Genomic DNA, 15,321 nt, shown 5'->3' with positions numbered 1-15,321 from the left:
TCAATTTCGCCACCCCTGTCTTCATACCCTTATAATTGCTTTTATTTAAGTTTAAAATACTAGTCTTAGGCCCACTCTTCTCTCGCTCAAACTGAATGTAAAACTCAATCATGTTATGATTACTGCTATCTAGAGGCTCCTTTACTATACGGGCATTAGTTAATCCTTTCTCATTGCACATCACCAGGTCTAGAATAGCCTGCTCTTTGGTTGGCTCAGGAACGTGTTGCTCGAAGAAACTGTCCCAACCACTGTATGAACTCATCTTCCAGGCTATCTTTGCAAGTCTGATTCATCCAACTTTATGTAGATTAAAATCACCCATAATTATCACCATACCTTTCTTGCAAGCCCCAATATTTCTTCCTGTCCATCCTGTCCTACAGTGTAGTTGCTGTTAGAGGACCTATCAACTACTCCCACAAGTGGTTTCTTATCTTTGCTATTTCTACCTTATCTCTACCTAAACTGATTCTACATTTTGACCTTCAGAACTAAGGTAATCTCTCACTATTGTACTATCTTTCATTATTGTACCCTTAATTACAGACCTAGCCCACCGCCATTTACTAGCTACCTGTCCTTCTGAAATGTTATGTACTCTTGATTATTCAGGTCCCAGCCTTTGTCAGCTTGCAGCCATACTTCTGTAATGGTTATCAGGGCATACATTTTTATTTCTACTTGAGCCAACAATCATTTGTTTTGTTACGGATGCCACATGCATTCAGATACAGAGCCTTTAGATCTGTCTTTTCACTATTTTTACAACCTCTGGGCTTACGTGCTGGCGCACTCTTTAGGCTTGTACATTCTATCCTTTCCAGTCACACTCTTGATTATTATTATCCTTATTGCTACCTTGCTCTCTTGCTTTATCCTCTCCATTTAATTTAGCACATCTTCCCTCACTTGATCATTAACACCCCCCCCCCCCCCCAAACCAACAGTTTAGTTAAAGCCTTCTCTACCTCCCTAGTTATATGACTTGCCAGAACACTGGGCTCCAGCACAATTCAGGCGATGACCTTCCCAGTGGTTCAGCTTCCACTTTCGCCAGTACTGATGCCAATGCCCCATGATTCAAAACCCATTTCTTCCACACCAGTCTTTGAGTTACACATTCAACTCCATAGTCTTATTTATCCAGGGGTCAGAGGATAGTGCTTGGGAATAGGAGCAATTGCCAAGTATTCTTTCCCCCCTTTAATTGCCATCATAGCCCAAGGCTACAGACTAGTTTCAGCAACTCTACACTTAGCACTGCCCTGGCTGACAGCGAATTCCTTATAAACCAGAAGAGAAAGCTTGAACTTGGCTGATATGTGTGACTCACCACTCACTGCCTAAAACTATTGAGCCATCAGCAGAGCACAGTATCACATCCTTAATTTCCTGAAGGGAGGATTTTCTTTGTGGAAATATTATTTCCTCTTTGAACATCTCTAAGAAGGGACATAATGACCTCAGTAATTCTAGGATCTTAAATCAAGCTGGACCAGTGAATCCCATTCACTTAACCTTGAAATTCTTTTAGCTTTGCTGTGAATTGATCTGCATGTCTGTAAACTTTTTGAAATGAGTTGTTCCCTCAATAACCTCTAAGCATTTGGCAAAGTTTCACCAAGCCTGAGATGGATTTTTTACCCCTTGTACTCCCAGGGCTTTTTGACGACTGTGAAACTGTTTAGATTTTTGTTTGATAAATAAGTTTGACTCTGCACATTTCCTGAAACTGGGAACAGAATATAATGCAGAATTGTGAATTTGAATTATAGTTTTGAAGCTGTATTGGTGATTTTCTCATGAAGTGCTAGATTTGGCTCAATCCTTAGATCACTCTCTCATTGGACCAAGTTACGAAGTTGTGTACTGTGAGCTGAAATAAATGCTAATATTGCATTAATAAAATTAATTTGTGATAATGTTAACCCTGGATTTCATTTCTTAATATATGAACTTGTTTTATAATTAAGCAATCTTTCATATATAACATACCGTAAGGTCCCACCTTTTGCAATTTCCTTGTTTGTGTTTTCACTTACTCCTGCTTTGTACTTTTTACACTGCATCAGCCATCGTGTGAGCAATGTTCGCTTATCCACATTTGAAATGTCCTAATCTCTGCACTGATTCTTTGATAGGCACCTTTTGAGCACAGCTCAAGTGTGGGATCGGTTAATTTACTATGAGAGAGTAGGAATAGTATGAATATTAGGTGGTATGTCTTTTCTCAGAGAGTAAGTGAGGCTCTGGAATACAATACAGAATGAGGGGGGGTGGGAGCGTGGTGAGCTAAGGCCCTGCGTGCTCCAGAGTTGCCAGTGTTCACTGTTCCTCTGATCATAGTCTGGTTCTCTCCGCTGTTTGCTGCTTATAGGTTCAGTTGTGAGCTGGTCCACAGCAAACATGGGATAGAAACAGGCTGTGATTGGAGGAGCAGTCTCCTGCAGAAATTTTCAAACTCACTGACCAGTCCTACCGGCGTTTTCAGCAAACAGTCTGCGGGCCACATGGAGGGCCTTTGCGGGCCACAACATGGGCTGCAGGTTGGACAAACTTTTCTAGACCTTTCAGTGAAATAAATTATGCAAGGAATTAATTCAATTTAACTTGGGCAGATTTTGGACAATAAATTCTGAAAATATCTGATTTCCAGGTTCCACTAACTGAGGCGGTGGATCCAGTGGACTTTGAGGATTATGTGCTAATGCACCCTCCTATAATTGATCCAGGTCCCTTAAGGGACTTACTGGAATTCCCTCCGGATGACATTGAAGTTATCTACAGCCCCAGAGAATGCCGAACACTAGTGCAAGCTGTCCCTGAAGAAAGGTAAGAAGTTAATTCCTAATTATGCAAACCAAAGCAGTTTGATCAGATGTAATCTTAAGTGTTAAAACAAAAAGGTTATAAGCTTGGTTATATGCATGGTTCCATTTGAAATAATAAATGGTGTTGATGCTGATGGATTTGTTATGCATTTCAAGTATTTTCTGTTTTAATTTCAACATTTCAGTTGTTCTGTTTTATCTTTCTACAACTTAATTAGAAGAGAGTAGGCTGAGTTACAAGCAATCTACTTTGTCAAGCTGAACTTGAAACTTTTTGCTCATTGTATGCCAATCTTAAGGATACACCTGCAGTGTACAAAATCATCAACCCAGTGTGTAACTGCAATAAAAAAGGCAAACAAATGAAATACTGGGTGTTTAACTGAGATAGGTTAACCAGTTGTTAAAAGAAATTGGCAAGGAGATTGCAGATGTGCTAGTCAGAATTTTCCGTGACGCTCTAGATTCAGGTATTGCCTTCGGATTGGAAAACTATAAAAGCCACTCGCTTATTTAAAGAGAAGGGGAGAAACGAGGTAATGACAGATCTGCCAGTTTAACATCAGTTGTGCAGAAGTTACTGGAATTTATCATTAGAGACAAAGTGACTGAGCATTTGAACCAGTATCAAACATTTGTGATGGTAGGTTGTATCTGAATAATCTAGAAAAGAAAAACTTGCATTTCTGTAGTGTCTTTGACGATTGCTGGGATGTCCCAAAGTTCTTTACAGCCAATGAATACTTCTGAAATGTAGGAAACACAGTTGGCAATTTGTGCACATCGAGCTCCTGCAAATATCAATGTAATAATGACTAGATCATTTTTTTTTAATGCTCTTGATTGAGGGATAAATATTGGCCAAGACACTGGGGATAAACTCCCCTGCTCTTTTCCAAAATGGTGCCATGGAATCTTTTGCATCTACCTGAGAAAGTAGATGGGACTTTGGTTTAGCATCTCATCCAGAGGAATGTACCTCCAACAGTGTAACACTCTCTCAGTGCTGCACTGGATGGTTAGCTTAGATTTTTGTACTCGACTCTCTGGAGTGGGATGTAAACTGACAACCTTGTGATTCAGGGTTGAGATGCTACCCACTGAGCTAAGGCCAACATTCATCCTGTTGAATATTTTGAAGAGGGCATTGGCATGGTGGTTACAGAGTACCTATCTATGTTGTCTGTATGAACTTCCCAAAGATTTTCAATAAGGTTCCACACAAGAGATTATTAACAAAAATGAAAGCACACAGAATTGGAGTTAACCTTGTTACATGTTTTGACAATTGGTTGGTAGGTAAGAGACAGAGAGGAAGGATAAAGGAAATGTTCTCTGAATGGTGGGATGTAACATAGATCAGTACCGGGGCCTCGGCTTTACATCAGTTATTAATAACTTTGATGAAGGAATAGAGTTAGATGTCCAAGGTTGCAGATGACACAAAGTTAGGAGATACAGTAGTTGCACCGAAGGGAGAAGCAAGTTCTGAAGGGAAATGGAGAGACAAGCTCAGATTTTGCTGTGGCAGAGTATCTAACTGTGTCTGCCATTAGCTAAACTTACCCTTGCATGTATAAGTCTTTTCATTTTTTTGCATGATAATTTGCTGAAAGTGCGAGCTGATAACAGCCCAACAAAGGAAATGGCATTTAGGAACTGAGTGGACAGGGCAAGCACCTGTGTATCTTAACCAATCAGATTGGTGGATTGTGAAATTAATAGCACAAGTATTGAGCAGGATGTATAAATTAAAGTGGATAAATTCAATGTCAAATCAAATACAAATGAGAAATAAAGAGAGGGAAATAAAGATTGGTTTAAGAGAGAGAGAAAAAGACAGAAAGGAAAAATGAAAAAAAAACTTTTAAAAAATAATTAATACCTAAAAGAATGAGACTCCGCATTTGTAATAGTTAATTTTCAGCACCAGAGAGGTTAATTGTTAAAAACTAACACTTTTTGTGTTGTTAAAAGGGTACTTATACTTGAATTGTCAAGACTTAAATTTCTATGCTGAGCTTAGTTCATATTTAACTCACAAATACAGCAACTTCATGCCATTAAAAACAACTTGTATTTATATAGTATATTTAACATAATAAATCGCCCCAAGTCACTTCACTAGAGTGTTAATAAGGAAGTTTGACTCTGAGCCATAGGGTGATATTAGAGCAGATGGCCAGAAATTTGGTCAAAATGGTGGGTTTCAAGGATTGTCTAAAAAAAGAAAAGGGAGTTAAAAAGACACAGACGTTTAGTGAGGGATTTCCAGAGCTTAGAGCCTAGGCAGCTGAAGGGATGGCTATCAAAAGCAGAGCAATTAAAATCAGGAATGCACACGAGGCCAGAATTAGAGGTGCACGGTATCTTGGATGGTTGTAGGACTGGAGGAAATTACAGAGATAGGGAGGAGGGTGAGGCCATGGAGGGATTTGAAAACAAGGATGAAAATTTTAAAATTGTGATGTTGCTTGGCTGTGAGCCTATGTAGGTCAGCGACCACAAGGGTGCTAGTGAAGGATTTGGTGCGGATAAGGGCATGGAGTTGTAGATGACCTCAAGTTTATGAGGGTGCATTGTGGGAGGCTGACCAGGCTTGCGCTGGAATAGTCAAATTTGGTCGTAACAAAGGTATGGATGAAGGTTTTGGATGATGCGGGCGGCATTGTCTGGTGTTACGGATGTGGAAATAGGTGGTTATAGTGATGGCTGTGTAATATGGTCACAGTTCTTGGGTTATAGATGACAATGAGGTTTATAACCGTTTGGATCAGTCTTAGACACTTGTCAGAGAGAGGGATGAATTTGGTAGCTAGGGAAAAGACAGTGGCTTTGGTCTTCTCAAAATTAAATGGAGAAAATATTTGCTCATCCAATACTGGATTTGGACAAGCAGTCTTATAATCTCATAACAATGGATGAATTGAGAAAGGTGGTGGTGAGGTCGAGCTGGTTGCCATCAGCATACATGTGAAAACTAACTCTATGGGCTAGATTTTGTGGAGTCCACTGACGCGGGTAAGATGGTGGGTGGTCACGGAGAATTGCACATGAGGTTGCAAGCCAGACTGCTCACGGTTAAATCAGTGGCAGGGAGGTGACAAAACAGTTATCCTGTTTTTAGCAGCCATTAGCAGCGGGAAGCTCTTTGATATGTTTAATTGCCCATTTGTATATAATTTAAATGCAGTGCAGATTTAGTCCTGTTTCCCTGATTTTGTGAAACTCATACATGTCTCTTATGCCTTCAGTAACCATCCCAGTGAAAACTGGCGACTTGCATGTGGCTTCCTTGACTGAGTGTTGAGAGTCCTTTGGACTTCCAGGAGACTGGACTATAGGACACTGGATTGATCTTGGAGATACTTTATCTGGGTGGAATCATCCCAGATTTGCACAAAGTGCAATAGCAGGCAGGAAAAAAGTCATTTTACCCGCTGGCCGCAATGGCAGGTTTAAGCACCGTATTGTCCCATTCCCGGCGTGTCCTCATTAATAATGCATTCATGGGAAACACTCCGGATAGCTGGTGGGCGAGCTTGGATTTGCCTGCCACATTGTGACCTCAGCGCTTCCTTGCTCCGGGTGCCATATTTAAAGCGCACCAGAGCGCAGCCTGCTTCATGTCTACAGACCAGGTCTGCTCCAAGCGGCAGGTGGTCCCGAAAATAAAGAAGACAGCAGACCCCAAATTTAGTGATGCCTCTCTCCAGGACGCCTGCTGGACGCAGTGGAAGGCCACTGCGATGTCCTCCACCACCATTCTTGCTGCAGGAGGTCCACCAGAGTCACCAATCCAGCCTGGGAGGCAGTGGCAGCAGCTGTCAGTGCCACCGGAGCACAGAAAAGGTCAGCCGTCCATTGCAGGTAGAGGATGAATGCACTCGCCCATTCCGCCGGAGTAATCATTCTCAGCTCACACTCAAAAGCCCATCACACGTCCACAGGGATTTCACACCTCAAGGGGCAACACCACTAACTCTCACACACATCCTCACATCTCCATCAGGGTTATATCTTCTGGAGCTCGCATCCTTATCCCGTCCATGGCTTTGCTCATCACACAAACATGCAGTGCCATGCAGCCTGTGCACACTCTCTCCATCTGTTTTCATGAAGGAGAAGCTGGCTCACAACAGCAGGGAGAGGTCCCAGACCAGAGGTGGAGTGACCCACATTAGGCCCCTCACTCATTTTGAGGAGTGTGCCATTGTGCTGACTGGTGAGGACATGGATTGTGCTTGCAGCGATGGTGAGGTCGGTGGCGAACACCCACATGAGGATCCTGCATCACATCATCCCTCCCTCAGTGCAACTGTGAGTGCTCTCTCTCCTGCTTTTGACTCTGCTGCCAGGCACTAATTATCTCTACTTCCTGATTCACCTGGAGCTCTGCCAAGCGACCGACACCCTCAGCCAGGCAGTCCTTCAACTCCATCCAGGTCCTCATCTCCAGTGAAGAGGATACCTTCCCCCATTGAAGAGCTGGAGATAGCAACCTGGAAGACCCGTCACAGCGCTTACCCACACCCTGCAGCAGCTTAGAGAGACACACCTCGGTGGGATCTAGATCTAAAGCAGACTCAGGTTCACAATCGGGTGGTCACCACAGGGACACGTGTCCGCAGCAGGAGGAGTCGGGTTTAGCCAAGCTCCCCGGCACTCAGAAGACTGCTGGAGAAGAGGCATCTGTGAGGTCTGAGTCAGATGATGAGCCTCTGAATGTGACTCATTGTGGAGAGTCAGCAGAGGGTGGGGAACATCGTGCGAAGCTGTTGGAAGCTCTCAACAGAGTGGCATGTCAGTCGAAGGAGTGCATCTGTCCACTCTCGGATGAAGTGGTGCCCGCATGTGCATATATGGAGGTCTTCATGGCAAGGATGTGGATATCCTGGTTCAGTAGAATGCGGAGATGTGGGCTGACCTGCACTCCATCGCAGTAGCCATGGGTGAGTTCCTGCAGTGGCAATGCGAGGGGGCAACAGGGCACCTCGATGTCCCTCCAGGTGCTCCTTCCCCTCAAGGATTCAGGCCAGGACCCCTTTCTCCCCACCACCCGGACTCCTTCTCCCCTCCGCACTTGCCCACGCCCCACCAGACTCCTTCCCCACTCCAGAAACCTTCCCCCACTTTGAACTCTCTCCCTTACACTTACCTCCTCACCTGCCACATTCTTCCCATTACACCCTCCTCCCCCTGTACTCCCGCTTCCCCTTTCCACCTTCACCACCCCTGACACCTTTGATACTGCCCCTTCCAACCTCAGCACCCCCCACGCCTTTGTTTCACCCCACCCCCTCTCCCAACCTGATCCCTCCCAACACCACACACACACACACACACACACACACACACACACACACACACACACACACACACACACACACACACACACACACACACACACACACACACACACACCCCCCCCCCCCCCCCCCCCCCCCAACCTACCTCATTTCCTCTCGGTACACCTTCCTCTCCCACTCACAGCCGGACCTTCCTCTCCTCCTCCCTTGCTGATTATCCGTAGCAGCCCATGGCCAAGACTGTGATGTTCCAAAGCAGACTTGAGGCATCAAGAGACCTCCCACCCTCCGCGAGCTGCTTTGTGGCAGAGCCAATTCCATGAGAATCGACCCAGCCTGCAATGTACGTATTCCTCCAGGGTCCAGTAGCTGTCATGCTCCAGCTGCTTCTGTCCTCGGATGTCCGCCATCTGACCAAGGCCCTAACGGTAAAACCCGATTTCTACACGTCACACTTGTCCAGACGTATGTTTTCCTGCCAGTGTAATGGTAAATCTGGCATGGGGGGATGATTGCTGTCGAGTCTTACTTTGCATCCCATTACCTGCAGCCAGGTAATCTTGATGGCAAATCAGGTTCACTGAGGCCTCCAGTGGTATTTGCATTCTGCCATGACTGACACCATAGGATGATCCCGCTGTGCTTTCACACCAGCATGAAGCTGATTTTTGGACGTCTTACCGCATTGTTAACCACCACCACCACCACCACCCCCACCCCTCCCCAAATCCTGCCCCCATCCCCCCCATCTGCCATGAGGCTCGATGCTAACGGGGCCTGAAAATTCAGCCTCTTTGTAAAAACTTGCTGAACTGACACTCTGTGGGGTGGAGCCTCAGGTAGACGATTCAGAACCCACAAGTACTGGGTCCTTACTTTAAATGTGCAGTGCACAACTGGGGTGCAGAGTAGCCATCTCTTAAAGTGGCATCACATATCTGAGCCCACAAGGGGAGGGTACTTAGGAGGCTGCCTTCAAGGAGAGGCAGTGGCAGCATGGGGATCATCCACCCTGCCCTTCTTCATCCTTGAGTGCTGGAGGGGAGGTGCTGGCTGGACTGTGACTTCTCAGCTCTCAGTTGAACCCGTTGATGCTACCGAATGATCTTGTGTGACGGTGCAGGAATCTTCTCCCTGGACTTTGGAACATCTCTTTGTGCTGAAGTAACAGAAATTCAGATCCAGGAGATTTAAACTGCAGAGCTTCCTTAAAAAGCCTGCAAAAAAATTTCCAACTCTAACACAGGGCTGACTGCCCTTGAAATATGATGGCAGGTCCTGCATGGCCATCAGGTGATGTGGGCTTCACAATGTCAGAGCAGCCTCCATCTGCACCAAGTGATCAAGCAGCAATCATGTGTAACCCACATTCATAAGTTTGCCGTTCAGCTGACCGCCATGGACCTGCGCCAGACCCCCGATGACACTGGGCTTGCTGGCGGGCGCCATGACAATAGGACTAAATCCAGCCCTGTGTTCTCAGATGATGTCATCGAGGGGCAGCATGTTGATGAAGAATTGAAGAGGACCAAGTCTAGATCCTTGGAGGACACCAAATGTACTGGTGCAGGAGTGAGAAGGGAAGCCATTACAAGTGACGTTGTGGCTACAGTTCGGTAAGAACGAACCAGGCGATTGAAGTCGCCTGTGGATGACAGTGGAAACATGTAGGAGAAAGATGGTGTGGGCAGTCTTGTCAAAGGATGCAGGCAGTACATTTCAATGGTGAGATAGACAGGAAGATGCTATTTTCACAAAGCCAATGGGGGAGCAGCGCAACTTGGACAGGAATATTTGGGTATTTGCTTTTTACCACACATCTCTCTTTGCCTGAATTTACTGTACCATTTGTGCATAAATAACTGAGAGTGCCATTAACTTGGCTAATATTTTGACAGCAAATTTTGACCCATTAAGTGAGTCGGCGAAACTACAGCAGATGGAATTCAATGTGAGATCATCCACTTTGGACCTGAAAAACAGAATTTAGAATATTTCTTAATGGTGCAAGACTAGAACCTGTGGAGGAGCAGTGGCATTTAGGTGTCTATATACATTAACACTAAAAGCTAGTGCATAGGGACAAAAAGGAATCAAAAAGGCTAATGGAATATTGGCCTTTATCTCAGATATTGTAATTCAAAACTGAGGAACTGTTGTTTCTGTTGTACAGAACCTTGGTCAGATGCCTTCAAATTTGATTTATTGCCTTGAAGGATTAAAAGACCAAGGAACAGATGTTAAAAATCAAGAGTAAAAGGGAAGTCAGATGGAACCTTATTATTTACACAAAAAGGTGTTGGTTTCTCCTCTTAATTCGAAGTTACTTAATTTAAATAGTCTGATAATGTAAACTTATTGGTATTAAATTTCCATCTTGTTTGTATTCTTCATCTGAAGAAGGGTCGCATGGATTCGAAAAGTTAACTGTTTCTCTCTCCACAGATGCTGTCAGAGCTGCTGAGTTTTTCCAGCATTTTTTGTTTTTATTCTTAATATTAATCTGTGGTAGGAGACAAATGTTTATTTGGTTTAGAGTCTTGTTACCTACAAGAAATTGCAAATATTTTGTAAAACAGCAGCTTGTACAATGCCTTGAACATTTTTAACCATTTCAAGGTACTTCACAGTTTAGGGTTAGAGCTGGAGGAAAATTAGGAAATGCAGCCCAAGACCCTGTCAAAAAGAGATTTTTAAGGATTTCTCTTTGAAGATGACACAAGTTGTAGCAAGGCCAAGAGGCTTAGACGGAGTTTCATAACGTAGGTGTGAGGTGACTAATGGCCATGTCACTACACACAGCATGAAATATATTTGTAAGGTTGTTAATGATGTGAGGGATTTGTGGTGTAGTAGTTCAGCACACTGCTCTTTTAACACTAGGACTGGGGTTTGGACCTAGCCAATGGGATGAAAGTCATTTCTGTGTGATTGCTGAATATACAGTAAGTCCCTATTTAATGTTGCCCAATTTTATGTTACTTTAGTTTAATGTTGGTAAGTTAATAGGGCCTGTACTCTCCCTGAGCATTGTGAGATTCACTTTAACGTTGTTTCCCACTGGTCTGACATAGGGCCGTATGACCCGATTGGTTCCATTTTGGAGCAGCCTCTCCCACTCCCTGACCGTCTGGCTTGTGGCCTCTCCAGCTCTCTGACCCTCTGATTTGCAGCCCCTCACCCTTTCGCTGACCCTTGCTCCTGCCGAACCTCCTGCTCCCCAACTCTCCCACTTGCCACTTCCCTCTCCTGACTTGTGTTCCCGTTCAAGATCCAGATCTGATCTGAAGCCTGAGCTCCAAGATTGTGAAAATGCAAATCCCAATGGTGCAGAGTGCCAAGCTGGGGCTATTATAATCCATGTTTTTTTTAAATGACCTGAAGCTGCTCCTCCTGCCTCGTTGCTCATCTCCAGGGGACTCGTTCACACCGAGGGTTCAGGAGAAGGAAGCGGCAAATGGGACCATTTAAAAAAGACATCAATTATAACAGCTCTAGTTTGGTGCTTCCACATTTTCACATCCCCCGAGCTCCAGCTTCAGATCTAATCTGGAGTGACCAGGAGGGTCAGGGAATGGGAAGTGTGGCAAGCGGGATGTTCGGGAAGCAGGCTGGACTGCTCGCAGGAGGCACTGTAAGTAGAAACTTACCATGTTTCTTCTACATTTTAAAATTTATTTTATTTTCAAAGTTATTTAATTTACCGATGTAGGAATTTAGCAGTGTAAAGAATTTCAACTTGCAAGGTATAATGTTTTAATTTTTTTTTTCTGCTGATCAAGGTCCTAAGAACCTAACTACGGTTTATACATTGGTTTTAATGGGAAAGTCTGATTTGCTTAAAGCCATTTCACTTAAAGTCGCAATTTGCAGGAACGCAACTATTACTTTAAGTGAGGACTTACTATACGGTGATTTTGGCATATTAGCCCAGTTCGTAATGTGTGCGTAAACAGCACAAAAACACCTTTAATTTGGCAGTTTGATATGGAGGTGCCTGAAGTGTGAAAGGGGAAATTAGACTGGGTGTATGAGGCAGTGCTGACATGAGGTTGAGAGTAAGACAAATTGCTGGATCTCTAGCACAGTCTTCTTGACTTGCTTTATTATTGAACCGTAGAAGTCCCTTTCCAGACTATTACAAAAGGCAAAATACTGAGGATGCTGGAAATCTGAAATATAAACAGAAAATGCCGGAAATTCCGTTAGTCTTAGGCATCTGTGGAGAGATTTGTTTCTTTCTTCACAGATGCTGTCAGAGTCTTTCCAACATTTTCTGTTTATATTTCGCTTCTAGATAGTCTGACCAGTAGTTTGAATGAAAAGAGATGAAGCTTTGAGAAAAGCCAGTTAGTATTCATATGGCTCTTAACTGTGAACTGTAAATGTTCCTGTAAAATTGAATTGTAGAATTTTACTTCATAAGAGGAGGTCAGTTGGCTATTGTACTGATGCCATCACTTAGTTGCATCCCCCTGTCCTGTTGACATGGCCTTTTGCATTTTTCTTCAATTATTTATTGACCTTCTTTTAAAATTAAAAAAAATCTCCCAATTTCCCCTTCACACTTTTCGTGATGATCTTAAATTTATATCCTGACTCGTCAATCAGTGAAAATATTTCCTTTCAATTTACTTGATTTAAAAAAAACCTTTATAATTTTGAACACCTCTAACACATTGCCCTCTCTGCTGTAATAAAAAGTTTCAGTTTCTCTATTCTGTCCTAGTAACTAAAGCCTCTCATCCATGGCACCATCCAAGTTTTTTTTTCCTCTATTCTTTCATGGGATGTGGGCGTCATTGGCAAGGCCAGCATTTTTTGCTCATCCCTAATTACCCTTGAACTTAGAGGGGAGCTAAGAGTCAACTGCATTGCTGTGTGTTCAGAGTCCCATGTAGGCCAGATGGTAAGGGTGAGGATGGTAGATTTGATAGTTGTCATGGTCACCATTACTGAGACTAGCTTTATATTCCAGATTTATTGATTGAATTCAAATTCCACTAGCTGCCATGGTGGGATTTGAATCCATGCCCCCAGAGCATTAGCCTCTCGATTACCAGTCCAGTGATATTACCATTATATCACCACCGCGCACCCCCCAACCACCAAGGCTTTAACCTCCTTCTTAAAGTGCGTTCCCCAAAACTGATCACAGTATGTTTTAGAATTAGGGGGGGCATTTCCATGGGATATCCTTTCCGCTTTAATACACAGTGGTAGCACTTTAAGGGAATTGGTCGAATTGCAATTATCTTACTTCATCATTGAAATGTATTAAAATGGTACATAGTTTGTGAAAGTCACTTTGTCCCTTATTATTTATAATATAATTTTTATAATTAGTGATATTTAAATTCTGATTTTCAGTGATGTGGATCCTCATGTCAGGGACTGTGTAAGAACCTACATTGAAGACTGGGCTATTGTAAATCGAAAGTAAGTGTTAAGGTGTTTATTTTTTTTCCTAAAGTTCAGCTGAAGTGCTTAGTGAATTTTAACTGTATTGCATTTTTTAAAAAAAATTCTATAACCAGGTATCACAAACTCAGCACAGGATTTAATCCCAACACACTTGACAAACAGAAGGAAAGGCAGAAGGGCCTACCAAAACAGATCTTTGAATCGGATGAAATCCCAGACACCAACAGTTACCAGGATGATCAGGTGAAGAACTTCAATGACTTTATTTATAAAGCGAAAGTTAAATGAAATACCTGGGGTGAGTTACAGGCTGGTATCAATATCACAGAAACAGATTATCTGGTCATTATCACATTACTCTTTGCGGGAGCTTGCTGTGTGCAAATTGGCTACTGCATTTCCTATATTACAACTTCAGTGCATTTCAAAAGTACTTAATTGGTTGTAAAGTGCTTTGGGACCTCTTGAGGCTGTGAAAGGTGCGAAATAGATGCAAGTCTTTCTTTCTATCTAATCAAAAGGCTGTGTGGTTTATTTGTATAAAATAATCAATATCCAAGAGTAGGAGACATACTAAATCTACTTAAACTTGGATGATATCATAAAACAAGAACTTTATATAAAAATTTATGTAGTGCCTCATCATGTATTTAAAATGTCACAAAGTCACGCACAATAAATTGGTGGAATTATGCTCACCTACAGAAACAAAAGATGCATTCACCCCACATAGGTCGAACAAACAGCATTGATATGAAAACAGAATTACCTGGAAAAACTCAGCAGGTCTGGCAGCATCGGCGGAGAAGAAAAGAGTTGACGTTTCGAGTCCTCATGACCCTTCGACAGAACTTGAGTTCGAGTCCAAGAAAGAGTTGAAATATAAGCTGGTTTAAGGTGTGTGTGTGGGGGAGGAGAGATAGAGAGAGAGAGAGGTGGAGGGGGGGTTGGGGGGGGTGTGGTTGTAGGGACAAACAAGCAGTGATAGAAGCAGATCATCAAAAGATGTCAACAACAATAATACAAAAGAACACATAGGTGTTAAAGTTAAAGTTGGTGATATTATCTAAACGAATGTGCTAATTAAGAATGGATGGTAGGGCACTCAAGGTATAGCTCTAGTGGGGGTTTCTTTAAAATTTTTTTAAAAATTTTTTTTTAAATTTTTTTTTAAATAATGGAAATAGGTGGGAAAAGGAAAATCTTTATAATTTATTGGGAAAAAAAAGGAAGGGGGAAACAGAAAGGGGGTGGGGATGGGGGAGGGAGCTCACGACCTAAAGTTGTTGAATTCAATATTCAGTCCGGAAGGCTGTAAAGTGCCTAGTTGGAAGATGAGGTGTTGTTCCTCTAGTTTGCGTTGGGCTTCACTGGAACAATGCAGCAAGCCAAGGACAGACATGTGGGCAAGAGAGCAGGGTGGAGTGTTAAAATGGCAAGCGACAGGGAGGTTTGGGTCATTCTTGCGGACAGACCGCAGGTGTACTGCAAAGCGGTTGCCCAGTTTACGTTTGGTCTCTCCAATGTAGAGGAGACCACATTGGGAGCAACGAATGCAGTAGACTAAGTTGGGGGAAATGCAAGTGAAATGCTGCTTCACTTGAAAGGAGTGTTTGGGTCCTTGGACGGTGAGGAGAGAGGAAGTGAAGGGGCAGGTGTTGCATCTTTTGCGTGGGCATGGGGTGGTGCCATAGGAGGGGGTTGAGGAGTAGGGGGTGATGGAGGAGTGGACCAGGGTGTCCCAGAGGGAGCGA

The 15,321-nt window shown here is 43.3% G+C and overlaps 1 protein-coding gene across 15 annotated transcripts in view; it reads left to right on the top strand.

Moving 5' to 3' along the window:
* The window catches only part of dock7 (dedicator of cytokinesis 7), a 183,625-nt gene that overhangs the window by 9,927 nt on the left and 158,377 nt on the right, over positions 1 to 15,321 (top strand). For 14 of the 15 annotated variants that reach the window (XM_041208327.1, XM_041208326.1, XM_041208313.1 and 11 more), the window contains exons 3-5: positions 2,660 to 2,835; positions 13,514 to 13,582; positions 13,681 to 13,810. In XM_041208327.1, the coding sequence (XP_041064261.1) occupies positions 2,660 to 2,835; positions 13,514 to 13,582; positions 13,681 to 13,810 (375 nt within the window). Of the gene's footprint in view, positions 1 to 2,434; positions 2,550 to 2,659; positions 2,836 to 13,513; positions 13,583 to 13,680; positions 13,811 to 15,321 lie in introns of those variants that run through there. The other variant, XM_041208321.1, reaches the window with a different exon arrangement.

The sequence above is a fragment of the Carcharodon carcharias genome, chromosome 16 (assembly GCF_017639515.1).
Source record: "Carcharodon carcharias isolate sCarCar2 chromosome 16, sCarCar2.pri, whole genome shotgun sequence".
Classification (NCBI taxonomy): domain Eukaryota; kingdom Metazoa; phylum Chordata; class Chondrichthyes; order Lamniformes; family Lamnidae; genus Carcharodon; species Carcharodon carcharias.
This window is presented reverse-complemented; position numbering and strand designations above follow the sequence as displayed.